The sequence below is a fragment of the Pollachius pollachius genome (assembly GCF_949987615.1).
Source record: "Pollachius pollachius genome assembly, chromosome: 9".
NCBI classification, from domain to species: Eukaryota; Metazoa; Chordata; class Actinopteri; order Gadiformes; family Gadidae; genus Pollachius; species Pollachius pollachius.
In genome coordinates this window covers 13,266,824-13,294,348 of record NC_136942.1, presented here as the reverse complement: position 1 = coordinate 13,294,348, position 27,525 = coordinate 13,266,824, and the positions used below count along the sequence as shown (strand labels likewise).

Below are 27,525 nucleotides of genomic sequence, written 5' to 3'. Positions count from 1 at the left end.
ATCATACCATCTCTCCAGGATGGGAGAGATGTTATTTCATATTGACATACAGGACAAATGCATGTTCTTGTCTCTGGTCATCTCGGACTCATCTCTAACCTTAGCTGCACCTCTTGACAGCTGTCAGAGTGTGGATAGATTAACAGTAGCGAGGGGGTTAGTTGGGAGGGTCAGATCAGAAGATAGGATATAATTACAATGGGGGAGGGGTGGGAGAGGGAGGTGAGGAGAGGATAGGGACAAAGAGAGGAGTGGGGGTAGAGGGAGGAAAGGGAGGAGAGGTGGGAGAGAGCGATCGGGAGGAGAGGTGGGAGAGAGTAGGGTGGTAAGAGAGGGAGGGGAGGGAGGAGAGGAAAGAGAGGTGAGAGGGGGAGGATAGGGTTGGGAGGGAGGAGGGGGGGAGAGAGTAGGGTGGTAAGAGAGGGAGGGGAGGGAGGAGAGGAAAGAGAGGTGAGAGGGGGAGGATAGGGATGAGAGGGAGAGAGTGGAGTGGTAAGAGAGGGAGGAGAGGTGAGAGGGGGAGGAGAGGTGAGAGGGGGAAGAGAGGTGAGAGGGGGAGGAGAGGTGAGAGGGGGAAGAGAGGTGAGAGGGGGAGGAGAGGTGAGAGGGGGAGGAGAGGTGAGAGGGGGAGGAGAGGTGAGAGGGGGAGGAGAGGTGAGAGGGGAGGAGAGGTGAGAGGGGGAGGAGAGGTGAGAGGGGGAGGAGAGGTGAGAGGGGGAGGAGAGGTGAGAGGGGAGGAGAGGTGAGAGGGGGAAGAGAGGTGAGAGGGGGAGGAGAGGTGAGAGGGGGAGGAGAGGTGAGAGGGGGAGGAGAGGTGAGAGGGGGAGGAGAGGTGAGAGGGGGAGGAGAGGTGAGAGGGGGAGGCGAGGGGTTGGAAAGAGAGGGAGGAGAAGGATGAGAGGAAGAAGAGGGGGGAGATGAAGGAGTGGGTTGAGGGGGAAGAAGGAGGAAAAAAAGGGGGAGGGCGAAGAGAGAAAGGGAGGAGAGCGAGGATGGAGAGGGAGGAGAAGGAGGAAAGGGCGGAGAAGGGTATGTTCTGACGAAAGATTCTGAAGTGTAATTAGCCCAATTCAACCCACGGAAACATCCACACACTAAGCTCCACCAAGACCACACTGGGCTGAGAAAGAAGACAGCCCAATGCTGCGTGTGTGTGTGTGTGTGTGTGTGTGTGTGTGTGTGTGTGTGTGTGTGTGTGTGTGTGTGTGTGTGTGTGTGTGTGTGTGTGCATGTGTGTTTGTGTATGTGTATGTCTGGTTGTTTATGTGTGTTTGCATGTGTGTGTGAGGGGGTCAGAGAGTTTTTGTGTGTGTGGGGGAGGGTTGTGTGTGGGGTTGTGTGTGTGTGTGTGTGTGTGTGTGTGTGTGTGGGGGAGGGGGGGGGGTGAGTGTGGGGTAAAAAGGTTTATTTACTTTATGGAGGAAGTTCCCATCAAACCTTCAACGCTGTACTTGTTTTTCATCTTAATAACGCTGCATCTGAGATGCTATTTGGATATAAAAGGGATTACCACTATGTGCCAACGCGAATAGATAGTTATGCTAGTTGTTATGGGGGTCATCCCTATGTTCCCCAGGTCCTATGTTCCCCGGGTGCAAAGGGTTAGGGTCAGGTTTAGGATTATGGTTAGGGTTAGGGTGAGGGTTAACCCTAAACCTAACCCTAACCATAACCAATAGGAGGAGAGCCATTCTAACCAATCACAGGCGAATCAGAGGCGAAAAAGGCGGTACTTGCCCCTACCATCCTAAGGAAAAAAGATTTTCTCACAGGGTCCTATGTTCCCTGGTCACATACAAAGCGGGGAACATAGGACCCGGGGAACATAGATACCTGTTACGCTCCTGTTGTTATGCTACTGGTCCCTATATTACCAGATGCTATGCTATAGGTACCAATGCTACTAGGTTATATGCTACTAGCTATTATGCCACCAGGTGCTATGATATGCTAGTTGTTTTTTGCTACCGGGAGCAATTTTTCTAAGGTAACAGGTGATATGCTTTCTGGTGCTATGCTACCAGCCGCTATTCTACTGGTTCCTATGCTACAAGATGTTATCGGACCAGCAGTCCACCAGCGTACCCGTCTCTGTGCAATATTATTGGTTTACATAATTACTGTGACTGGAGGCGAACTCCGTTAGCGATACGCCAAAGCTAATCCCAAACCAAACAGCCTCAATAACAGCCAAGGAGAAGAGAACGGCTAATGGCAGCAAAAGGAAGTGTGTTCTGTTGACAGTTTAACTAGTTTGGCCTGCCAGCTAGAACACTCTGCGACAATCAATGGAAAATACACTGCTTCCTTTGGGCTGTGTGCTGGCTGAGGGACCGAGCCAAATTCAATTCCATTTAATGCGTGCCGCAGGCTCCTACCCTTATACTGCTCAAAGTAACGGCACTTACTCTCTATTGGCTATTGTTCTACCATTTAGTTTGCAACATTGCTTGTTGATATTATTAAGATAACTTGTGAAGTTGTGGTTATGAGTCTTCTTTTTGATAATAATACTGGTAGTCGTCTTAGTAGAAGTAGTAGTCGTATTAGAAGTAGAAGTAGCAGCAGTAGTAGTATTACTAATAGTAGTAGAATTGGGGAGGAAGAAGTAGAGAGTAGGGAGTAGAGTAGGTAAGTATTGTATGTTACAGAACCATGTAATACAATTAAAGTCAAACATTGAATGAATGATCAGGCAGACTTGAGGAGCTAGCCTGCAGCCGTGACTATGTTGGTCTGCTTCAACCTTTGGAGTCATTATGAATCCCCTTATCAAAGAGCCAGGGCAGGGAGATTGTTCAAAACCAACTGGGAGTTGAGAAGTTACCACCCTCAGGCCATTTCTAATAGACATTACATTTGTCCTCAGAGTTCGTCTGTTTGAACCGCAATATCCACATTCTACCTGTAGGCATTACTGAGCAAGTTGCCTCATGACTTATCATCACATGACATATCTGAATCCCTTTGGTTAACAGCGTCTGCAAAATAACTAACGGTAAATAATCGATGCAAGACGAACAAACACTAAATCCAAACCACACAGCCTCCACAGTAGCGCCGTCACTGTTTTATTTCAATTTCACACTAAACTCCACAAATAAAATAAATACGTTTAGTTTCCCAGAAGGACAGCATAACAGTGATGTTTTCGATGCCACTTCACTATCCACCTGCAGGTATCTACATTCATGTCCAGCTGTAAGCGCCACTCGAAATATTGGCCAGGGGTGAGTGTTTGGCATCTTGAGAAGCAGAAGGAGAAGAGAAACAGTCTTTGTGATTTCAGGAGGTCAAAAGAGCACCTAGTGTTGCTCAGTATCTCTCCAGGATAGCGGGTCCCTGAAGTGGCTCGGCGCTGCTCCAAGAGCTCAGCTCAAAAGCTAATCACTGGCCGTTCTCTTATTTAAATATATCATGTATAAATAGTAAGACCAGGGGCGTTTAATTGGTGGTTTTGTGTCAGGACAAACCGTGCAGAGAGACACGCGGAGGAACCCGGGTACAGATGTTTGCCACGGGGAGGAATCAAAGATTCTCTCACCTTCGGAGCGGAGCAAAGCTAATTATTTACGCTGCAGCCAAGGCGTGTGCCACTAAACACTCAGCGACAGAGGCTCTGGATAGAGGAGAGAGCTGTGCCTCACTCTGCCTTTTAGACGCGGCTAGATGACGGGACTTCCAAGCGGTCATCTGTCTCATTAAATTAACCATCCAACACTGCTCGGATAAAAGAGGTATTGACCCAAATGGACTGCAGAGTCGCAGAACAAGACCCCTCCGCTGTCTAGCATAACAAGCAGAACCCTGCCCGAGTCTGGGTCCAGGGAAACACATTAGAAACATCACCCATTTACTGCAGAGAGGGAACTCCCAAACCAAAACCGGTTATTCTGTTTACTTTCCCAAGAAAATGTCCCCCCTTCACCATTCAGTAATGCACTTCATAAGGCATTACAAGCCCACAGAATGCTCCGGCATTCAGCCACACTTTCGATATAAAATGATTTGCCATCTTAATCCGCTCCCCGCTCAGATGTATCACGCCGGCGGCAGGGGCTCCTGGGCTGTGTGGGATTAAGCAGCACAGCAATGCCAAATCTTCAGCAGCTGCCATCCAGAAGATCCAATGGCCCGACTGCCCCGCGGAGCGTAATGGACCTGGGTTCCTACCACGCATTCTGTCCTCCTAATAGTGTTTTTGTGCTTCAGCTGAATGGCTCATTAAACCCTGGCCTCTTCTCCGTGGTGTTAGAGGAGCCTCCCTTCCTCCTCCATCACCACCTCCACCATCACGCCACATCCCCCCCCCCAATCACCACGCCACTCATCAGGGAGGCAACCTCTGCCAACGCAGGCGAGTCGCTGTCCCTCCGTGTGCTTCAGCTGGAGGGCGGCGGCAGAACGTGAGCAATCAGCCGGCTCTCACAGAGAGACGCGGCAGCCCGCTGTTGTTATTTCCGTTGAGTCAATAGCCTGTCCCTGGTCTCCACTGTGATGCTGATCAGCCATTAGCGTGGCCTTTGGAGTCATGATGAATAATTCCATTATTACGTTCCACAGACAATAAGCTAAGAGAGGCCGCGGCGCAGGCTCTTTCCCAACACCGGAGTGCAGACGTGAAGCCGGAGGGATGTAGTGGTGTTAAAGCTCTGCAGCCAGTGGGGGATCGCCAGCTCTCTGTGTTTTTGAGTTTGGGGGATTCGCACAGTGAACTTATTTAAGCTTCACCATCAGCTGCACAAGACCCGTAATACTTTCTTATGTCTGAGCATTGGAGCGTGCGGCTCCCTGTGAGACGAACGGTACAAGTTAAATCCCCAATGTCTAACCCGCCAGCCTTCCCCGTAGGCGTCATGACAGCCCCTGAATGAAGGCAGGCTGCCAGATCAAGGGTGGAAGCTGGAGAAGAGAGAGGTGACGAGTGACACAGGACCCCTGAGAATAACACAGTAAACAGCGGGATACTACAGCACATACTTAGCGAGTATTAATGCCTGTCCCTAGCCGAAAAGAATCCCCGCACTCCATTGTAGACACCTGAAGCCTCTGTGAAATAAAGCATCTTCCGGCACGCACACAGTGTGTGTAATTATACACATCCTGTATTCTGAGGGCATTCCGGCGTTTTTGAGCATACACACCAGGGGGTCTATTTCACGTTGCATCATGACCAGAAACCTGAAACGTGACCACTTTAAGTCATTTGGCATGTTTGTGGTCTGGTGTGTGCTACTGCAGGGTATCAGGATCAGGGAATTAAGTGAGTAGAGAGTACATCTCTAACTTTCGAGATGTTTTGTTTGTAATGAATTGCTTGTAATAGTGAAATAAATCGCATTTCTCTAGCCACTAGAGCGCCACAAATCATCTCATTTGCATTCATCCACGCTCCGCTTGAGCTTCAATTAATGAAGTGTGGGATTCCTTGCAACAATGTGAAACCTAGAATCACTCGGTGGACCACAAAGTGTAATGGAAGAAAGTGATTTTGAACTGTGTGTATTAACAGGCTTGGTATTCTGGCTCAGTTGGAGCTCTGACGTTTTGGTGTGATGTCTGACACCGTCTTAACACTACTTTATTTTAAACTGCATTCTCTCACTTTATTCCTCTCACTCTTCTCTCACACAATCTCTTTCCCCTCCTTTCTCTATAAGTATCTGTGCTTCTTCAATCACCCTTCTCTCCGTCTTATTCAGATTCTTTGTGCCGTTCCCCCTCCCTTTCGTTCTCTTTTCCTTCTCTCCTGTCTATCAACCTTTCTCCAATTCATCCAAATTTTCCCTTCTCCTTTTTTTTCAAATTCTCTCACTCCTTCTATTCTTCCTCTTCCTTTTTCCCATGTCACCCTTTTACGTTCCTAGTCCCCTCTCATTGAAGTCTCTAAATAGGGCCGCTAGTAATTCAAAGAATGTCCCGCCTCTGTAAGAATGACATCTTATAGTGTACATATTAAACAAGTGAAACTCTGCTCTGATTGGCAGATGACTCTCTCGTGTGTTCCCTGTAAGGCAGGTTGCTTGGGGCATGGTGCTCGTTTACTAGCAGAGGGAGCGATATTATTCACCAGATGTTACTGTCTTTATGAGTTGCCTGTTGTAAAGATGTCATCTAAATGGGTTGAGTGAAGAGGGGTGCTCCATGAATGTTAATGGTACTGCACAGAATGGAGCTACGTCAGAGAGTGTTCAATGTTTGGCTTTCTTTCTCCTCTCTAATTTTCAAACACAGATCATCTCTCTCATCAGCAGATACCAGTGTTAGTGCCCTCTCCTGTTTAACGTTCATGAGCCTTTTGTGTTGCTAATCCTCGCATAAAAGAGATACCATTTCTTATAATGTTCTACCTAGCCATCTCTCTAGGCTTATATTAAATATATCTGTGTCAACCCATCATTCCGTCCGTCTATCTTTAGAGGCTATATCCCTCTTTCTGTCAATATATCATGGAATAAAGAGTGTGTTTGTGTGTGTGTGTGTGTGTGTGTGTGTGTGTGTGTGTGTGTGTGTGTGTGTGTGTGTGTGTGTGTGTGTGTGTGTGTGTGTGTGTGTGTGTGTGTGTGTGTGTGTGTGTCCCAGTTACATCATATTTGTCAATTTAAGTGTTCTGTCAATTTCAGTGTTAACATTGGTTGAATTGTCAACATCCGTTCAACTGCCAATCAGACAGTTCGGATTGCCAGCAAACCTGGGTGGGCCTTAGAGCACCATCTCTGGTTAAAGACCTGTATTACAAAAACATTAATAACTTTTTTGATTGGTTGATACTATGCCTTTTATTTGACCTTGTCAGAGATTTAATTAAGAAGGTTACTTAAAAATGAAAATAACATGAAGCCTTCTAGTCAAGCCAAGAACAGCTAAACAGTATAGGCTACATGATAAATAGGTATTATGCTGGGCGCGTTGATTACAGCCATGTTTGCCGTCTGAGTTTTCATGTCGGTTAAGTTAGTACTAAACCGTGTAGGAAACTCTGGGGTGGAGCTTAGGGATTAAAGCAGAAGTGATTCATCTCAAACAGAGCTGGAGTAGAGAGATAATTAGAGCCATACATCAGGTCGGCGCGTCCAAGTGATTAGTTGCACTGTGACTGATGACGCATGGCTCCAACAGCCCTACACTTCATACTGGGATTCACTTCTGAAGGAACGTGCATGAGGTATTAAGAGCATCTTTACCGCACTATATCTTCAGCAGATTCCATGAAAGGAACCCTTTGCATACATATTTTAAACCGAATTGTTATGTTTCGAATCGGATTTCTTGCCGCCTGTTTGATTAAGGTAATTACTTACAAACTCACGTAGGAGCATATATAGCATATATGCATACATAGTCATTTAGGGGCCAATAGGAGAATGCCTACAGGTAGACGTTTGGGAACACTAAGCACTTCACCTTTTAGTTTATAAAAGGAAAAACCTTTCCTTTTTTTCATGAGCCAGCGTTGTCTTAAACATCCTTCTGTTCCCCGTCAGAATGACTCAGGATCCACAGGGATTTCCCCCGCGGCTGACTCTGGTGTCAATATTTTGAGGGGAAGAGCAGATATAACCGGCAGCCAACGGAGGGTTACAAATCAATTTTGGTGCTCAGACTCCAAAGCAAGGCGTGCTGACTGCAGGAGATGTTGACACTAGCGAGGTGGTGGTGGTGTTGGTGTTGGTGATAGGGGAGGTGGAGTGCTTTGTTGATGAACAGCTGCTGCAAGGTTCTTCAAGATTAATCACTTACTGAAATCCATCCCCACGGGACTGCAACATATTGGATGATGCCGTCTAAGCTTATTCTCTGATTGGCTCTAATTGGAGCGAGCAGATGTCAATCGTCATACAATCTAGTGTGTGACCTCAGCATACGCTCGATGGAGCCAATGGCAGACCACGGCTTGGCCCGTGTTGTGGTGTGGCTGTGATGTGTTACAAGTCTGAACGCTCTTAATATCACCCGGTGAATCTCTGGCGGCCGACCCCCGGGAGGGGAACATCTGTAGTCTGTCAGGTTGCATTTGAAAAATAGCCTGAAGACACGTCAAACCATTCGGAGAAATTCAGAAGCCGATCCCATGAGGTGGCTAATAATGAAAGCGCTATCAGGAGGATGTGGCCAATAAAGGGTGGATCCACTCTTAAACACAGTCTTGGCTGAGCAATTCATATAGCGAACAAAGAAATGTCAAAGTGAAATCAAAAAGAAATATCTGAAAATACAAAATGAGAATAACCAAACATAACTATTTTATATGTGTAAGCAATTCCTGGTTCTTTACTGGTTCTTACTGTGATCTGGGTTTCCTCTGGGCACTCCAGATTCCTCCCACCGCCAAGGTCACGTAGGGCAGGCTAAATTTAGCTCCCCTAATTCACACACACCTCGGTGTGTATGGTCTGTGCATGTGAGAATCTGCAATGGATTGACACACCACAGTATCTCTGCCCGGCAACCAAGATCAGGGATTCAAGGAAGCGTACTTGTTGGGGGAAATTGGCATTCAATGGTTAAACGCTGCTAATGGCAAAACAACTTTTGCATCCATTAATAAACAGGTAAAAAGGAAAGTGTGAAGCTATTGAAGGATACTATGACTAAACATGCTCCTCGTTTAATACGTTGTTGACATCTATAACGTCTCACTAATGGGTGAGATGGTTTGGTCGGCTTACACAGGATAAAGAGTGCCCGATCAATCGGAGTGTGGGGTGAAATACCGCTCTCAGGTTTGCTGTAGCTGCCACTGCTAATTGCGCATTGATCAGTCCTTCATCTGAGACAAAGCAGAGACAGACACAATCCATAACACCCTGGTTAAGAAGTGAATACATTGGGGCAAATGGCTTGGCGGGTTGGTGGAAATTTCATGCTATTAAACCATCACTATAAAGCAACGGACCAGAACCGCTCTGCCAGAAAATCATTTTGCCCAGTGGCCAGTCGAGTGACAGGTGATTTATATGGCTACGGTGGCACCATGACTCTAAAAGTAAAACTTTGCTGTTGAGCTATATAGTTATTCTCTCTCTCCCTCACCAAGTTCTATTGTGTAAACAAATTATGATGAGAAGATATACCTTTATAGGGATTGAAATAGGAGGTTTGAAACGTCAGATAGAAAGGTCCAATACCATTCTATATATTTCCATATACTTCAATGTAATGACCCTTATGTCAGTTTGGAACAGTATTTTGAATTCATAAGCGGCATATCGTTACAGTCATTGGTATAGTGTTAAATTCACCTGTTGTTAGCGTGATCATTTCTATAAACGTTTCCATATCGTCCAGGCCTAATTAGAAAATGCTGATGGGAACGTTTGCTCTCAAATGTGCCGTCCTTCATCGTTAATCTGAGCCCATCAGGAAGACTTCTCATACTAAACACTATAAGCTGTAGTGGCTCTATATCTTGTCCCAGTGATGGAAGTTAAGAAAACAGCACTAGATACACATTATGAACACGTTAGGGTTTCGGTGCTACGATACATCTAGAGCTCTATATGTACACCTTACACCTTACTTCACAGTTCTAAAATTGTCCACTTAAGTTCCACAGGGAGTTTCCAGAAAAAGTGAGTTCATCATCATCTTCTTTCATCAAAGTGGAAGAAGCACTAATGAAGAACGGCAGTGAATTTAACACCTTATACAAATACTTTCTATGCGACAGTCTGACTACTTTCAGATGTGTTAATTTGAGCTCATTGCATATGTTTAAAGGAGGATGCTAGCTTTGCCACATTTATTTTTCCATCACTCTGTCTCTATTGCTTTACTTTTATTTGCTCTTTAGTTGGCAACTCACAATGAATGCAAGAACAGGGGCCGACAGAGCAGGCAGGGGTTAGGCAGCTTCCCCTGGGAGACCTACAGGAAAGCTGCGGATATCAGCGATTTAATCCAGTACCTTTTGGCGTCGAGTCAAACGCCATAGCTACTCTCCTTCCCCCACGTCCCGCACGCTGTCTCTACAGAGGTTTGGGAGTCGGGTGAAGACCCATCCTCAGGTGTTAAGCTGATGAAATAATGTCAAGGATCAGGTAAAGTTGCATTCACGCATCTCTTACGTAACCCAGCTTTGTTCCTCCGCAGAGAGACAGATCTGCTCATTCAGAGAAAGAGAGAGCGTGAGAGAGATACCGTGGGCCCTGATAACTATTAGACCTGTTTGAATGTGGGAGCTTTATTTACAACCCAGCCCAGCGACAACATACCTTATCTGTGCTGCTGTCTCTTGGAAGGCAGATAAAGGCAAGAAATGGTAGAGAAATGGGTTCAGGCATCAAGGTTCAGACGTCCTCCTAAACTTTTCTCTGATAATGGGTATGTTTAAAAGAAGGTAAAGGATTGCATTTGTCTTGCTAATGGGTTCATTTCCAAGAGTAGGGGAGACCAGTGAAAGGGACAAAGAAAATAGTAGTTGTATCCCACAAGGCAGTTAGGGGATAGGGCAAGGCACTAACATAGCGGTGTAAAAGGGGCATTGATCCCAAAATCTTTTTTTTAGGTCTTACTTCATGTATGCAATTTAGTCAATGATGCTAAAATAATACTGCACTTTTCCTGACGTTCTGAGCGAATCGACCTTGACATCCCTCAGACGTCACGATGGACGAACAGCGACGGCGAGGTGTATTGGGATGTGTGGAGCTCTGTCTGGGCTGCGTCTGATGTTGATGGCCGAGTCTGAGGAAGGGTTAAGTTCCTTAAGTTTGTTAAAGTATAAGGCCACGGTGTGCGGTGCATTTCACACACAACATGACTCATTATAACACTTATTCAAAACAACATTACTTGCTTAAAATAAAGAAGCACAAAGTTGGCTTGTGTTGTAACAATGGTTGGTTGGTCAACAAGAACTCTCAGCCCAAATCACATTATTTAAAACAAATGCATTCAAATTCAAGCTGAAGCATCACGGTGTTAATGACTCTATTCTCTAGGGTAGAGCGGAATGTAAAGCAAGGCACTAACATAACAGGATTATTGGTTCTCCCTTACGGCTTCATAATATGTTTATTCACAAAAAAAAGATGTCTCTCTGCGATATGAACACATTCACTTTGCACTGCGGGAGAAAAATCCTCTACTCCCCCCCCCCCACAGTCTCTCACGCCGGCAAATGTATTCACTCCTCTAAACTGCGTCCCTCCAACAAAGCGCCAAGGCCTTCAAATGATGACACATTTGCCTCACCGGCTCAAACACAATGGGAGGTTATTTCTCCAGCGAAGGAAGGGTCAAGAGTCAGGTTTTTTGACTCAGTGATTAATAAACATGCGCGCATGACTTCAGGGCGGTAATAAACGGACCGGAATCATAATAACTTGTTATTACCCTGGAAGTCTTCTACCCCAAGAGACAGTGCTGGTCTGATATCTCGCGTTCGCTGTGTGTCGAGCCTTGAAGATCAACCCCCCTCCCAACCCCACACCTCCCCTTGACATGATGCAGACTTCTAGTCCCATCTCTGCGGTCCGGTGACCCCTACTGATGCAGGGCTGGATGCCCCCCCCCCCTCCCGGTCTCATACTGATCCCCCCCCCCCCCCCCCCCCCCCGCCTCGCTCCCTCCCACCCACCACCCTCCTCCCTCCGAGCCCCTTCACTTTCTAGCGCTGGTGGAAAATAAAGAGTTTGTAGAAGGGCACGCGCTGCTGGGATGAAATGTTAATGGCTCCTTAACATAGTGCTGAACAGTGCCATTAAGCCAAAGGGACTGTGGCTCTGCTACGACTGTGACCTCCATGCATGCACGTGTTCTGAGTCAGTAGCCTTGGTTTCCCTTTCGTAACCTCAAAATCAATAGAAAGATCCAATGTCTTGTTGAATGCCCAGTGGCCTTATCTGTAGCACAGGAACTGTGTTGATTAAAACCACTCAACGCGCCGAATGTCTAACCTTGGGCTTTTATAAAGCGTTCTTTCTTGGTTTTAAACTATTATTTGTTCTGGCAGGAAGAATCCTTATTTGTACCTATTTGGAACCCCCGTTTATTTGATTCCAAAATTCTCCCAAATGAAGAGATAAACAAATTCCCCCTCCTGGCTCACTCTTAGGTGTCTCGAGCCCTTCCAAAATGGTTTCAGGACTTAAGATTGTAAAAAACCCTGTCCTAAACCTGATTTGAATGGAGAACAGCAAAACATATTAGGACTGGTATGAGGACACCTACAAAAAATGATTGATAAATATAAACAAGTGCTTCACTTGAGTTAGGACCACCAGCTTTCATCAACCAATACCCTATCCCTGATCAGCCCAATGCACCAGAACCGCTACCTCATTCCACCAATAGAATACAGTTCACCCGTTCACATCCCAGGGGGAAGTTAAAGGGGTTCTGTAGAGGTGGGCCGGCCCTTATGGATCTGAAGTTCTGCTGTGGTTCAGCCAAGACCAGAGCCATTTGTCTCAATGCCAGCCTCCTCTCTCCCGTCATCTTCATCTCCTTACCCTCTGCTTTATCTCCTGATCCTACTCTTCATCACCCTCATCGTCCTCCCACTCCTCTTCATCTTCCTCACCCCCTATTCCTGACCCTCCTCTTCCTCTCCTCACCCTCCTCTCTGTCCCATAACCCTCCTCTTCCTCTCCTCACCCTCCATTTCCTCCAATCCCTGTCTCCGTGCGCTCGGCACCCTCTTCCTCCTCCCCTCACCCTCTTCCTCCTCCCCTCTTCCTCCTCCCCTCTTCCTCCTCCCCTCATCCTCCCTACATCTCATCACCCTCCTCTACATATTATCTTCTTCCTCTCCTCACCCTTCTCTTCCTCCCCTCACCCTTCTCTTCCTCCCCTCACCCTACTCTTCCTCCCCTCACCCTTCTCTTCCTCCCCTCACCCTTCTCTTCCTCCCCTCACCCTCCTCTTCCTCCCCTCACCCTTCTCTTCCTCCCCTCACCCTTCTCTTCCTCCCCTCACCCTTCTCTTCCTCCCCTCACCCTTCTCTTCCTTTCCTCACCACCCTCTACCTCACCTCACCCTTCTCTTCCTCCCCTCACCCTTCTCTTCCTCCCCTCACCCTTCTCTTCCTCCCCTAACCCTTCTCTTCCTCCCCTCACCCTTCTCTTCCTCCCCTCACCCTCCTCTTCCTCCCCTCACCACCCTCTACCTCACCTCACCCTCTTCTTTCTCCCCTTACCCTCCTCTACCTCCCCCTCACCCTCCTCTTCCAGTATTCCCCATCCTTTGCCCCCCACACTCCTCTTGCTCACCCCAACCACAGGGGATGGTTGCCACGGCGATGAACGTCTGATGGGCAGACACCAGTTTAACGCAGGGAGGGGGCTAGGAGGTAAGTGGAAGGTATTTGTAGACATTCAACCTTATTCTGACACACCTACACACACACACACGCACACACACACACACACACACACACACACACACACACACAGCGACACACACACACACACACACACACGCACACACGCACACATGCACACACACACACACACACACACACACACACACACACACACAGCGACACACACACACACACACAGCGACACACACACACACACACACACACGCACACGCGCACACACACACACACACACACACACACACACACACACACACACACACACACACAGCGACACACACACACACACACACACACACGCACACACACACACACACACACACACACACACGCACACACACACACACACACACGCACACACACACACACACACAGCGGCACACACACATACCAACACCCAACACCACAAGGTGCCGAAAATCTCTCTGTGGGCTTGGGGGGTGCTAAAGAACACTTTGCCAGTGTTACTTTTGGCTAGCTGCTCCTTTTTCTCCCCAGCTACGGTCATGCCGTGAAAAACATCATCATTTTATTCTATTTTATTCAGTAATATTCTGTGATATTCTATTTGAACAGCTTGAGACCCTGACCACTTCCATTTCTCCCTTAGCAGTAGCCAGCCTCATTAAGCATTCAATCAGAGTGCTGCATAAAGATTAAGGGTAACGAAATGTATGCGGCCAATTCCAGCTAGCTTCACAGTAGTCATACAGCAGCCCCATTGGTGGTGCCAATACAAGAGTGAGAATTGCTGCTACATGGTGAAAAATCACTCTAGTTCCTTCACACTCGTTCAACAGCAAGATAACCTGATGACCCTGATATGCTTACACCTGGAAAATGTAATTCATTTGCAGCTTGGCTACACAGTGGGCGAGCTATGGTTTCCACACTGAACAGCTTAGAATTATATTAGACGATAATCCTTGGTTAGATATTCTCCCTCAAATAGAATACACTGCAGTTTTGTGCCATAAAAATACACGATTTCAGTGAGAATAGGCATGGGGAGTGTAGTTTACTTGTGTAGTGAGTTTTTAATTCTCAGTCGAAAGGTTCTAGGTTTGATTCCCAATGTCGGCCTAAAGCCTACGTGTAGCCACATTTACATTTGGGTTAAAAAAGTTCCATGTTTAGTGTAGCGCAAGACACTTTTACAATTTTTTTTAAAGGCAGTGTAGTGGTACTGTTGTTGAGGCCTGGAAATTCTTGAGCAAGTTACCAATACCTCTACCTGTTCCTTAATGTCATGAAATTCGATCTTGATAAAAACGCCTGTAGATTCTCCCAGTCTCTATGAGCCATTTCCTGTTAAGAAGACAGATACTTCCCAGCTACTGTACCAAATTGATCAGAATACACAAAGGCTTTTAGGCATTGGCTGAAAATAACCACTGAAGATAGTTGTTTGTGTATTCCTATCAAATGGTGGAAGTATAGCTTCAGTACAAGCCGAGAAAGGGACGATATATAAAAGCCACAACGCACTACAATGCAGATTTGCACATCATTCCACTGAATATCATCAGAAAATGTTGCATTTTACTGTGATGTGTGTGTGTGTGTGTGTGTGTGTCTGTGAGTGTGTGTGTGTGTGTGTGTGTGTGTGTGTGTATGTGTGTGTGTGTGTGTGTGCGTGTGTTCATGCGCATAAGTGTATGAATGTGTGTGTATAGGAGAGACAGAACAATATATCTCCTGTGTGTGGTGTAACACACACACACACACACACACACACACACACACACACACACACACACACACAGAGGGGGAGGTAGAGCAGGAACAGATGAGGAAAGAGGGAACAGAGGACGAGAGGAAACAGGGAAGGAGATAGGAGAGAAGGAAGGAGATGGGGATTTAGAGAAGAGAGGGGATGAGAGGGGAGGAGAGATGGGAGGGGATGAGAGGGGGGGAGGAGAGAAGGTAGGGGGAGAGAAAGGTAGGGGGAGAGATATGCAGAAGAGGGAAGGGAGGAGATCTTGGTTCTAAGCCAGGCATTCCTCTTCCCTCTCAGCCTCTCGTGCGTCTTAAAGGACTAACGTGTCAATATAGCTGAGGAAAGACCTCCTTCTGGGTGTTCAGAGTCTCCATCTTGTTAGGCTGGTCCCTGAGCACCACCATGGAAGGTGTGGACAGAAAACCTGAAGGTCCAGCTATTTCTATGGTCTGTATGTCAAAAATCTATTTACTGTAAATCTTTAAAGCCACATCCATCCAACGCATATCTACATCTATCTACTGTATACCAACCCTTTATATCTCATATCCAGGCATTAAATATCTATACCTATACCAATGCATCTATGTGTCACGGCCCCCATCCAATGCCCAACCTTTTCCCCCTGTTGTGTACCACCTTTGTTGATTACTGATTATGTTCACCTGTGTCCATGTTGTTTAACCGTTGTTCAACTTTAATCCACCCCTTGTTTGTAGACTGAGTTCACCCTTTGCCAAGACCTGACCGTATGCGATTAATAAAGTACATCTAATCTTACCTTATTCGGTGCTACTCTAGACCATGCATACTGTACATTCACACACATAGGCAGCTCTGCCGGAGAGGTAAGGCAACAGCATCTGGCCAGGAGTGTACTCTATCAACAAGGGGAGCTGGAGGAGTTTAACCAGCAACCCTCCTGTGCTGGGTACTATAGCGGCTCTGTAGAATTTCTTTATTATATTCATACATGCACTGGCACGGACCACAAAGAGCATTCCAAAGGCACGCTCTCTCCCTCTCTTTCTCTCTGTCACACTCAAATACACACACACACACACACACACACACACACACACACACACACACACACACACACACAGACAGCTCTTTACCTCTGCATGAATAGTACTCAGAGGGATACGACGGTGGGGTGTATATGTGTGTGGGGGTTTTTAAGTTGATATTCTAATCCCTGAAGAAGATGCAGGTGCCCCCCCCCCCCCACACACACACACACACACACACCACCACCGCCGCTGATCAACAGCAGTAGAGCTCTGGCACAGAGATACACAAACACCTGCAAGGGAGAATAAGTAGGTATTCTGATGACACACAGGAAACTGTGAAAATCACATGGTCGTACTTAATATCCCTCCCGCTCCTGCTCATCTGGAGGGATATATCTCTCTAGAGAACCAAGGGGAGATAAAGGGTGGGACAAAGGGAGAGAAAGGAGGACGTAAAGAAATAATGACAGGGATAAAGAGAGCCACACTGGAGAAAATAATGTGGAGAATGAGGGGGGGAAAGGTAAAGATATATTGAGGAAGAATAAGCAAAGATAGAGAAGCGGGAGCTATACCTTGGGTTTAATTGTGCATACAGCCGACTGCCCAAGTGTTCCTGCTGACCAAACGACCACAATCTACTATTGATCAAACTACCACATTATATCGTTGATCAAACCACCACATTCTACTGTTGATCAAACCACCACATTCTACTGTTGATCAAACCACCACATTCTACTGTTGATCAAACCACCACATTCTACTGTTGATCAAACCACCACATTCTACTGTTGATCAAACCATCACATTCTACTGTTGATCAAACCACCACACTCTACTGTTGATCAAACCACCACATTCTCCTGTAGATCAAACCACCATATTCTCCTGGTGATCAAACCACCATATTCTACTGTTGATCAAACCACCATATTCTACTGTTGATCAAACCATCACATTCTACTGTTGATCAAGCCACCACATTCTACTGTTGATCAAACCACCACATTCTACTGTTGATCAAACCACCACATTCTACTGTTGATCAAACCACCACATTCTGCTACTGACCAGATTCCGCGACCTCTAGAATAGGTCTTTAAGTGAGCCTTGTGGAGGTGTCCAACAGACATATAGATTAATGATGCTGGGGGACTTGTGGCATAAACACTTTCCATGCTAAACCAGAGACCAAATCAGATCACTTAGATGTGAATAACAGTGGCTTCCAAGTATTGACTCCCTCTGTGTTCAGTGTTTCGCATACTACCTGCAACGTGGAACAACCAAAATCACTACCATCCGGCAACAAGAAGAGACTCAGCTGCTGTCCAATCATAATGAGAGTCTCGGCGTGAAACAAAAAAATCTCACCCCTTGCCAGACTTCAGGATAATCCTAAAAATGGCATGTCTTGAGTACGGCACATGATGCCTGTAAGAATGCATGTTTCTATTGAATTTAATCAAAATTTAGAGGAGAGATGAATTAACCTCTTGCCTAACATCCTGAAAACAGTTCCTGAAAAGATGGGAAGATAAGTAGCTTAAATTGGCGGGCGTATGGTGAGGTGTATGCTAAACCAACACTGTAACTGTAATGTATTGGGAGGTGTACAGTAAACCAACTCTGTGACTGTAATGTGTTGGAGGTGTACAGTAAACCAACACTGTGACTATAATGTATTGGGAGATGTACAGTATCTAACACTGTAACTGTAATGTATTGGGAGATGTACAGTATCCAACACTGTAACTATAATGTATTGGGAGATGTACAGTATCCAACACTGTAACTATAATGTATTGGGAGATGTACAGTAAACCAACACTGTAACTGTAATGTATTGGAAGGTGTACAGTAAACCAACACTAACTGTAATGTATTGGGAATTGGTAACAGTAGAACAAATTGCTGTGCATGTTGAATACAGCGCAGATTGTTAGATGTCACCTGCTAGCGAAGAGGTTACGGCAACAAGTTAGTCATCTGATGGATAAACAATCTGTGGAGCAGCACACGATGCCATGAGACGCCGTGAGATTGGAGTCCCAGTAACAATGTATGAGAGAGGCAGGGGATATTAATAGGACAGAGGTCAGCCCCCAGCTTCCTAACAGAGTGGACTTATATACTGTGGCCATCACTGTAGGTACTGGCCTCCAGAGGAGAGACACACAGAGAGGACACAGTAAACACTAAACACACTCTAATTCCAAATGTCAACTGTCGCTTCATAAATGGCCGCCATTAGAAACAGCCTTCTCCCACCTCCAAGCTGTTACCGTCAGATTTATCTCCTGAGGCTTTAGTTGAAATGGATTTCCCTCATTGCTCTAACAGGAACACACAGCTGTGCTTCAAACCATACAGTGTTTGATTACACCATGGATGTGTGGAAGAGAAGCACCCTACTGAGGCAGTCTTAGACAATGCTTCGGTTTCCATTCATAACTTTAATGTTAAACTGGTTTATAGCTATGGGGAGAATTAAGGCCGCAATTCAGGAACAAGAACCTAGTTATGGGGCCTTCGCTGTGGATCTCTTTAGTCCTGCTGTTGCATGTCTTAAGCCACGCACGATTTGAGATCATGTGACTGAGGAAAACCTTCTATCTCAGCACAATCCCGTTTTTTTCCCCCTGAGGTCATTCACAGCTAATTTTAGATAACTAATGCGGCCCGGCCATTTTCTCCCCATTACGCCTGATTTCAGCTAATACTCAGCTGTTCCACATGAATCATGCACATCATTACAAATTTAGCATGGGATCCTCTTTGTAGAAAGCCCTCGGTTCAGCTTCACTCTGTCTCACAAGCAACGTGCTGCAGAACCCTTAACTCCAATCACCAAATTCCACTTGTTTTGTCCATGGCTTTGAGGCACCTAAGGTTCTTCTTGGTAGAGCTCGACCAATGAATCGGTCATTTTATCAGCGGATATTGGCCGTTCACAAATCGGTATCAGATATATGCCGTCCGATATGCACCGATATGAAAACTTAAGAAATTGTGTCACTTTATAAATGTAAATCTTTGTAAATCTTAACACTACCGGTATGTTAGTAGCTCTTCCCACTACTATTAATTGGTTCCTTTAGCTCATGGTTCTAATGCTATGTTGCTGTGGCCCAAAGCATTGCTGGAGGGGGAGCAGCGAATCCAAAGGAGTTGCTTCATCTTCAGGATAACATGTGTATTTTGAATATCGGGGGATATTCAAAAAATGTTAATCCCTACTTTCGGTTTAGACATCAGCCCCGAAAATCCCGTATCGGTTGGGCTCTACTTCTGTGCTTGGCCAGGAATCTGAAGCCTGTAGCCTGTTGAGACCCTGTTAAGGAGGTCCTGTTACCTGTCTGCGGGTGTTATGCCTCGGCAGCCCGCCGGCTGACAATAGAGATTCACAAAGACAAGCCAAGCTGTACTTTATGAACCCACGTAAGAACACAACACAAGGAGTCGTTTATTAATAACTGAAGGGAGATGCGTGATGAAGGACATCATTACCGATGGGGCCGATGAGGCAGTACGCCTCGGTGTCTCCGACTCCACGGATGACTCCCATGACACGCTTCGGCTGTTTCCTCAGGTCAGCACACACGCCTTGGCCCCCGCGCCCCTTACATCCGCTAACAACTTAGCAGCGTGGACATGTCAGTACTGCTGAAACCATACAGGCGCAGGCTAACCATGCAGCTGCTTCAGTCGGATGGCTCTTGGTGTGGGTGGAGTCCTCAGCCCTGTTGACACCTATGGTTTGATTACTCTTTGCCTCCACTAACACCTGCGGTAGGCTCACTCTTTACCTCTGACAGCCCTAGCTAGTGCACCAGGTGTCCTCGCTCCTGCTGATATCCAGCTCAGAGAGCACAGCAGGGGGCACCACACACCACTTGGAGCTGCTGATGGGCGTCCAAGCATGCATTGTGTGTGTGTGTGTGTGTGTGTGTGTGTGTGTGTGTGTGTGTGTGTGTGTGTGTGTGTGTGTGTGTGTGTGTGTGTCACTCCGGGCTTCCGGGTCAGTGTGTTGAAGGCTTCAATGGACAGCTGAATGTGAAGCAGAATATGATGCATGTAGCACTCCTGGATTGTATTCATCGGATCACCTCATTAATACACGAGCCACACAAGAAGAACTAACCCCTCTCTTCTTAGACCTAGACAGGAGGATGCAGGGGATCAAACAGACATCTCTAAACAAACCGCTCTTCCTCTATGAAGGACATAAAAATGTTCGATTAGGAAAGATAAAGATTATGGACACCGACTCCCCAGCATCTGTTACTGTTTACAATCTCCAAAAGCCTCTCTGTTTCCTTCCCTCTCTCTATCTCTCCTGCTCTCTCTCTCTCCACCAGGTTGGGGTCGAAGTGGCGCGTATACATTTCATTACGGACCTTGTAATTGGACCAGGCCGCGACATGGCGATCAATAAGGAGGAAAGTGAAGTCAGTGGAGCGAAGCCAATGGAGTGTGTAATGTGAGCATCTGTGTCCGGAACGTTACATATTCCTGCCGTGTCAAGGATATAGACGGATAGCAGCACAGCCATGTCTTTGTTTGTGTGTGTGTGTGTGTGGGGGGGGGGGGGGGGGTGAAGGTGTGTGTGTGTGTGTGTGTGTGTGTGTGTGTGTGTGAAGGTGTGTGTGTGTGTGTGTAGGTGTGTGTGTGTGTGTGTGTGTGTGTGTGTGTATATGAGTGAGGGAGTGAGTGAGTGCTTGAGTGAGTGAGTGAGTGAGTGAGTGAGGGAGGGAGTGAGTGAGGGAGTGAGTGAGGGAGTGAGTGAGTGCTTGAGTGAGTGAGTGAGTGAGTGAGGGAGTGAGTGAGTGCTTGAGTGAGTGAGTGAGTGAGTGAGGGAGTGAGTGAGTGAGTGAGGGAGTGAGGGAGTGAGGGAGGGAGTGAGGGAGTGAGTGAGTGAGGGATTGAGTGAGTGAGGGAGTGAGGGAGTGAGGGAGTGAGGGAGGGAGTGAGGGAGTGAGTGAGTGAGGGAGTGAGTGAGTGAGGGAGTGAGGGAGTGAGGGAGTGAGGGAGGGAGTGAGGGAGTGAGTGAGTGAGGGAGTGAGTGAGTGAGTGAGTGAGGGAGTGAGTGAGTGAGGGAGTGAGTGAGTGAGTGAGGGAGTGAGGGAGTGAGGGAGTGAGTGAGGGAGTGAGGGAGTGAGTGAGGGAGTGAGTGAGGGAGTGAGGGAGGGAGGGAGTGAGGGAGTGAGGGAGTGAGTGAGTGAGTGAGTGAGTGAGTGAGTGAGGGAGTGAGTGAGTGAGGGAGTGAGGGAGTGAGGGAGTGAGGGAGTGAGTGAGTGAGTGAGTGAGTGAGTGAGGGAGTGAGGGAGTGAGGGAGTGAGGGAGTGAGTGAGGGAGTGAGGGAGTGAGGGAGTGTGCATGTGTGGATGTGATCTGAGAGGTTGTATGGGTGTTTGGTAGTGTGTACATTAGTTTGGTAGCTGGCATGTGTAACATGAGTCTTGCAGCTGACCGATGAGTTACATGAGACTCTGATAGTTGACAGATGTGTTACATTAAAGTCTGGTAGTTTAAATGTTTCACATTTAGGGTCTGGTAGTTGACATACAGTAGGTATTACATTGGGGTCTGGTAGTTGACATAGGTATTACATTAGTGTCTGATAGCCTGCATGTATTGCATTGGGGTCTGGTAGCTGACAGACGTGTTACATTGGGGTCTGGTAGCTGACAGATGTGTTACGTTGGGGTCTGGTAGATGACATGCGTTACAGTAGAGTCTAGTCGGCCCTTGCCGGCAGCCTATAAAGCCCTCAGCCTCGTCAGCGGTTGACCACCTGTCCTCAGCCTTGAGTTCCCACGCCTCTGAGCCTCATCATGCCTTCTGCTCACGTCTCCGCTCCCCAACGTCAACCCCCATCACCCAGGAGCAGGTGGAATGTGACCACAAGCGAGAGCCAAATCAGGAAAGTGTGTGTGTGTGTGTGTGTGTGTGTGTGTGTGTGTGTGTGTGTGTGTGTGTGTGTGTGTGTGTGTGTGTGTGTGTGTGTGGGGGGGGGGGTGTCTGTGTGTGTGTGTGTGTGTGTGTGTAAAGTAGGAAAAGTACTATTATCCCTCTCTAATTATTGCATAACTAATAAACTAATAGTCGTTAACCGCTGTGAGGCTAATGAACACAGCAAGCTGCTCTAAAGCTGATTGGAAACCATGAATAGGGTATTGAGTCATTCATGTTGATCTGAGCTGACAAGTGTTACGATCTCAAGGAGATGGTTAATGAAAACGACATGTGTAAGGTCAAGAGAGAATAATTGTATATAAAACAATGCCCATAAAATAATGTCTTCATTCAAAGCATTGGAGAGCTCCTACTCTCTTACTCTCTCTCTTACTCTCATGCTCCGCCTTAGATCTCTGGGGTCTGTCTGTCTGTCTGTCTGTCTGTCTGTCTGTCTGTCTGTCCGTCTGTCCGTCTGTCCGTCTGTCTGTCTGTCTGTCCGTCTGTCTGTCTGTCCACTCATTTTATTAATTGTGTGTGTGTGTCCTGCAAGCCTGTCCTGCAAGGGCTTCATTTGACAGTCTTCACTAATGAAAAAATAGATTGGAGGAAGATTAACATGAAGCCTCAAAATGATATCCATGAAGTGGGAACCTCTCTGTTCTCACATCTCTCTCAATGCAACACTCCACTAGGTTTTTACTGGGACCATGCATACTGCAGACCTTTTAATGGCCTAGATTTTTGATTTTATTTCAGAACTCTTCGTTTGTCAGACCATTGGTTAAAGCTTTCTCTCTCCTAATTTCATCATTTTATTTTTTGTTATGAACTGTAACAGCAGAAATCACCTCATGTAGTGAAATGAAATATGTAAGAAGCAGCAAACCCTACCTGACTCAACCTTTTTCTTCCAAAACAATACTGTTCAGAAAACAATACTGAGACACCTAATGCAAGATTTATATATGATGAAAAAGCTAACAAAAATAACATTTTTAAACTGCTAACCTGTCGCTTGTTGTCTGAAGACCTGGTCAAACCAGATCCAGAAGAGGAGAGCCAGGAGCCAGAAGAACCATGACCCGACTCAGTCCTTCTTTCTCCCTGTGTTCTATTCCCAAGGCTGTCCTGCCCTTTAATCTGTGTGTCTAGTCAAATGTATTTTTAAAGCTCTTATTCACAGCTACAGTCCCCAAGGGATTCAAAGGCCCAGACACCTAAGCCAAAATTACAGGACAAAACCAAAACCCAGAGGGTGAAAACCTTGAGGAGGACAGAAGAGGGATCCCTCCCTACAGATAGGGCTTAGAGTTCAGTAGTTGCCGAATGGGCAGACATATAGAGGCCGTAAATATATGCATTTTTTTGTCAAGGCAACTGATGTCTAAAATAAAGTGTAGATATGAAGGTTGTGATGATTTAACCTGAAATTGGGCTGTCACTGCTAGAGCTGGATAGTGTAAGCGTCCTCACATGCCTAACTCTACAGTACCTGCTGTTGAATCACATGCATCTACACAATCAATGTGACTCACTAATAATAATAGAGTTCATTCATTCAGAATTAATATTAATAAATAACGTGGATAAACAGGTCAGGGTACGAGTTGAAACCCCAATTTGGTTAAGCTGGGGCTCACTGCCGGTTCTACAATTGCCCCTTGGCAAGCCATGAAATCTGAGTTCTTGGACTCTAATGGCCTGTCATATAAAGGCTGTTCATCAGCCTGGGCGAAGGGTTCGTCCACACTGCTTCACGCCACCACCGGTTCTCTGAGGCTCTCTCTCTCTAATGACCAGAGAACGGCAGTGACAGGACCTAGATGCTCCCGTCAGGAAAATGTTCCTGACAAAGGGCTGAGTCAGACAACATGTCACTGTCATGCTGTCCCCAGAGGTGAGACCAGTCAGACCCTTCGGCTGCTATTTTCCATGTTGCATTAGAAATGGTTAAGAGAAAGAACTACATTAAGGCAAAGTGTATTGATAGCCCTTTGCAAACCTTCAATATAAGGTGATGTCCGCTGGCAGGAGCAGGAGAATTGGAAAGAACATTAAATGAGCCTTTCAGTGACCTATTGACCCCTTTCTCTTCCCAGCCTAACCATTTGGCAGATGGGGCCCGCCCTTGGAAATGTTTGGTTAGTTCTCCTTTAGGCAGGTATTATGCTTGACTTGTACTATGTCAGACTAGTCTGGAAAGCAATCAATGAAGCATTACAATTTTCCAGGCTTCTAATCTGGCTCATAAATCCATAAAGCATCAGTGAAAAGGATTTACAGCCCAGCAGCACCAGCATATAAACTGAAACATTTCACACTTAACAACTGGTCCCGCAGCACGGTTTTAGGAAGCTTTTAGGTAATGGCCTGTTGCTGCCATGATTGGCCAGGATATAAGGTTTTTTATCTCAACGTATTCAAACAGTTCTCGGTATGAATACAGGGAACTCAATCTTTCTGGGTTTAACTGCAGTTGAACTGCATCAATCTTTCTGGCTTTGAATACAGGCGATCTACATCAATCTTTCTGGCTTTGAATACAGGCGATCTACATCAATCTTTCTGGGTTTGAATACAGGCGATCTAAATCCATCTTTCTGGGTTTGAACACAGGTGAACAGCATCAATCTTTCTGGGCTTGAACACAGGTGAACAGCATCGCTAAAGGAACGGTGTTACCTTGAACAGGCGGAGGATGTTGGCCACCATGATGGACACTGAGCTGGCCGCCGCCCCGATCACGCCCACCACCTTGTCGGGCTTGGCGAAGATGGGCGGGTCTCCGTTGGCGCAGCGCACGTCGGAGCCGTCACGCTCTATCAGCGCCTGGACGAAGGTGAGCGACTGCTCCAGCGCGTAGGTGTCCCGCGAGCAGGTGTCCAGGACGCGGGCGCCCAGCGTGACGTTGGGCAGCAGGTCCGGGTCCTTGTTGATGAGGTCGATGGCGAACAACATGGCCTCCAGCCGGTGGATGCCCTTCTCCTTCTTCAGCTCGCCGCAGGGCACGCCGCGCTCGCCCCGGGCGTGCACGGGGAACAGCCCACCCAGAATGATGTCACCGTCCAGCCGGATGGAGTGTGCGTGCTCCGGCTGGGCCAGCTGGGGCTCGCCCAGTGCCAACTTCTGATTAGAGGAGGAGGAGGAGGAGGAGGAGGAGGTGGTGGTGGTGGAGGAGACCATAGGCAGCAGGAGGAGGAGGAGGACTAGGCAGCACTGGGAGCGCCAGGCGTGCCTGGAATCCCTCGCCATGTTGGAGGGGGGGGTGCTGTGGGATCACAGACTGGGAGGAGGGGTTGACGGAGGGTACCGGGTGTGGTGTTGGGTGGGGCTACTGAGGAAGCAGAACATGGGTGCCCCCCGTCAGATGAGCCTCAGGGCGATGCAGGGGAGGGATTTCACACTTGGGGAGGGCTTGGGTTGGGCTACCAGGGGGACCAGGAAACAACCTCCGAAATCTCTCTCTCTGAGGAACCCAAGGTGTCACATCCTTAATGGGTCCTGTGGAGGAGAAGAAAGCCAATCCGTTCTCATTGTCATTCTACACATGCATACCTAATGCGTACATTCACTATACTTTCGAAATAATGACTACTCCCATTCACTGTGTCAACACATGTGCAGATTGCGCACAATCCTGTAAAACCAATAACCATGTAAAGCATAACAGATATGAAAGTCACATTCATCTAATTACAACATGGAAGGGACTCCTTGAAGTTATAATTTTTTTCTGATCATTAAATTTTTTATTATATTTTGTTATTTAGTGTTGATATTTAGTAAGCAGTCCTCAGACAGTTGTCAGTAATATGGAAACCATCTTCCAAATTTCTCAATGCGTCTCGTGAACGGGGAAATTCATAGACTGCGGTCCCCTGTAGGCACATGCCTGAGGGCACACGCGAACATGAACACGCACATCAAACGAACACTCAACACCTGCAAACACAGTCTCAACAAGATAAAATATCTCTTTCACACCCTAACGTATGGCTCTGAAGGGACGCCACGGTCCCATCGTGCAGCCTTCATTAAACCATGCTGCGTGTAGACGCTCAGAGATGATTAGGGTGCTCTAAAGCAGTGATCACCTGATCCGTTTATGACAATTAAAAAAAAATCCCTCATATCTTGATGACAATTTTATAAGCAAAATGTAATGTTTAGTCAATGACTGCGACTCAAAAATAAAAAATAAATGTGATTTTTGTTCATCCTCGGCAATAAATAACCAGCTTCACAGTGAATGGGGAAAGCCTGGGGATAATCTTTTAAAATGAACAAATCATAGTTTAAGTTTGTGACATGGAGTAAAATGGCCGACTCTATTTTGTATAATTCATCCTGTTAACTAATAATTGAAATGCAAAAAACAACAAAGAAATCAACGTAGATCAACTTGAAACAGGCTTGAATCTATTAAACGGCAATTATCGATTTTAGTAGTCGTGTAGATCCTTATGCCATGCTGTGGACTTCATATTCATACTTAACTTCACATTAGCAAGACACCTTGGCTTCCCTTATCTTCCAAAATCCCTGGCAGGCAATCCATGCGATCAAAACAGTAACACGAGCTCTTTCATTTCAGTATTGATACAGGAAACAGGCTGGTACAATAATAATAATATAACACACACACACTGCTTCTAATAATTATCGAGTAGGTGTAAAGCGCAACTCTAATGCCCTGTGATGGGTGGAGAAAATGAACCTACCGGTGTCCAGATGAGGTCCCCGCGCGCGCTCACAACCTAAACAAGCGCTCCTGAAGCCCGTGGTGCTGAAAGAACAGCGCGAGGCGAGCGGTAGCGCGCGCGCGTGACCGTCTTTAGCGGAATCTTCCCAAACTCTGGCTGGGTCGCGACAGCTCAGCCTCTCGCGCTTAACTCATCTAGTTATAATGGAGACATCTGCAGGTTTAACAACGTAATAAGTTGAATAAGCATGTGGCTGCTTTGTCGATTAAGTTCGTTTGTCGATTAACCTCACTGTGATGCCGTTGTGTGTGTTTGGCCTAAGGACGCTGTCTTTAGGGCGGCTACATTTGCAAACAAAGTAAAGAAGTTACCAAGAAAAGTAAACAGTAGGCTAATAGTCCTCGTTGACCCTATCTGCAATTTAACAGGGATGTTTAGGATAAACGAATAGCAAAAAAACATGTATTTTAGCAGCCGCATCTAAAATAAAATTGTACTTGTGATTTTAGTGGGATCGATGTTAATGATACCAAAAAGAAACGCTTGAGGACATAACGACCACAAAAATAGACTTATGTCGCCTCCTCGTGGTCAATCCACCATATTACGACACACGAGATGTGTGACGAGTAGAGAAGAGAGCCCAGCTTAAAAAGACCATCAAATTTAGATATAGTTTACTCAAGGGTCAAATATAATTCAGAAATATGTTCACTTATTTTCATTTATATATTATGAAAGATTTTAAATTAATTGGACACAACTGAGCACATACATACTTTGTTGCTATCACTCCCT

The 27,525-nt window shown here is 46.5% G+C and overlaps 1 protein-coding gene across 1 annotated transcript in view; it reads right to left on the bottom strand.

The window, feature by feature from the left end:
- LOC307080048 (metabotropic glutamate receptor 8-like) overlaps positions 1-25,276 on the bottom strand; it is a gene marked incomplete at both ends in the record, with an annotated part of 94,207 nt that extends 68,931 nt beyond the window's left edge. Inside the window, one exon of the mRNA XM_079742622.1 lies at positions 24,707-25,276. Coding sequence (XP_079598748.1) covers positions 24,707-25,276 — 570 coding nt within the window. The remainder of the gene's footprint in view (positions 1-24,706) is intronic.
- Positions 25,277-27,525: the final 2,249 nt, after the last annotated feature.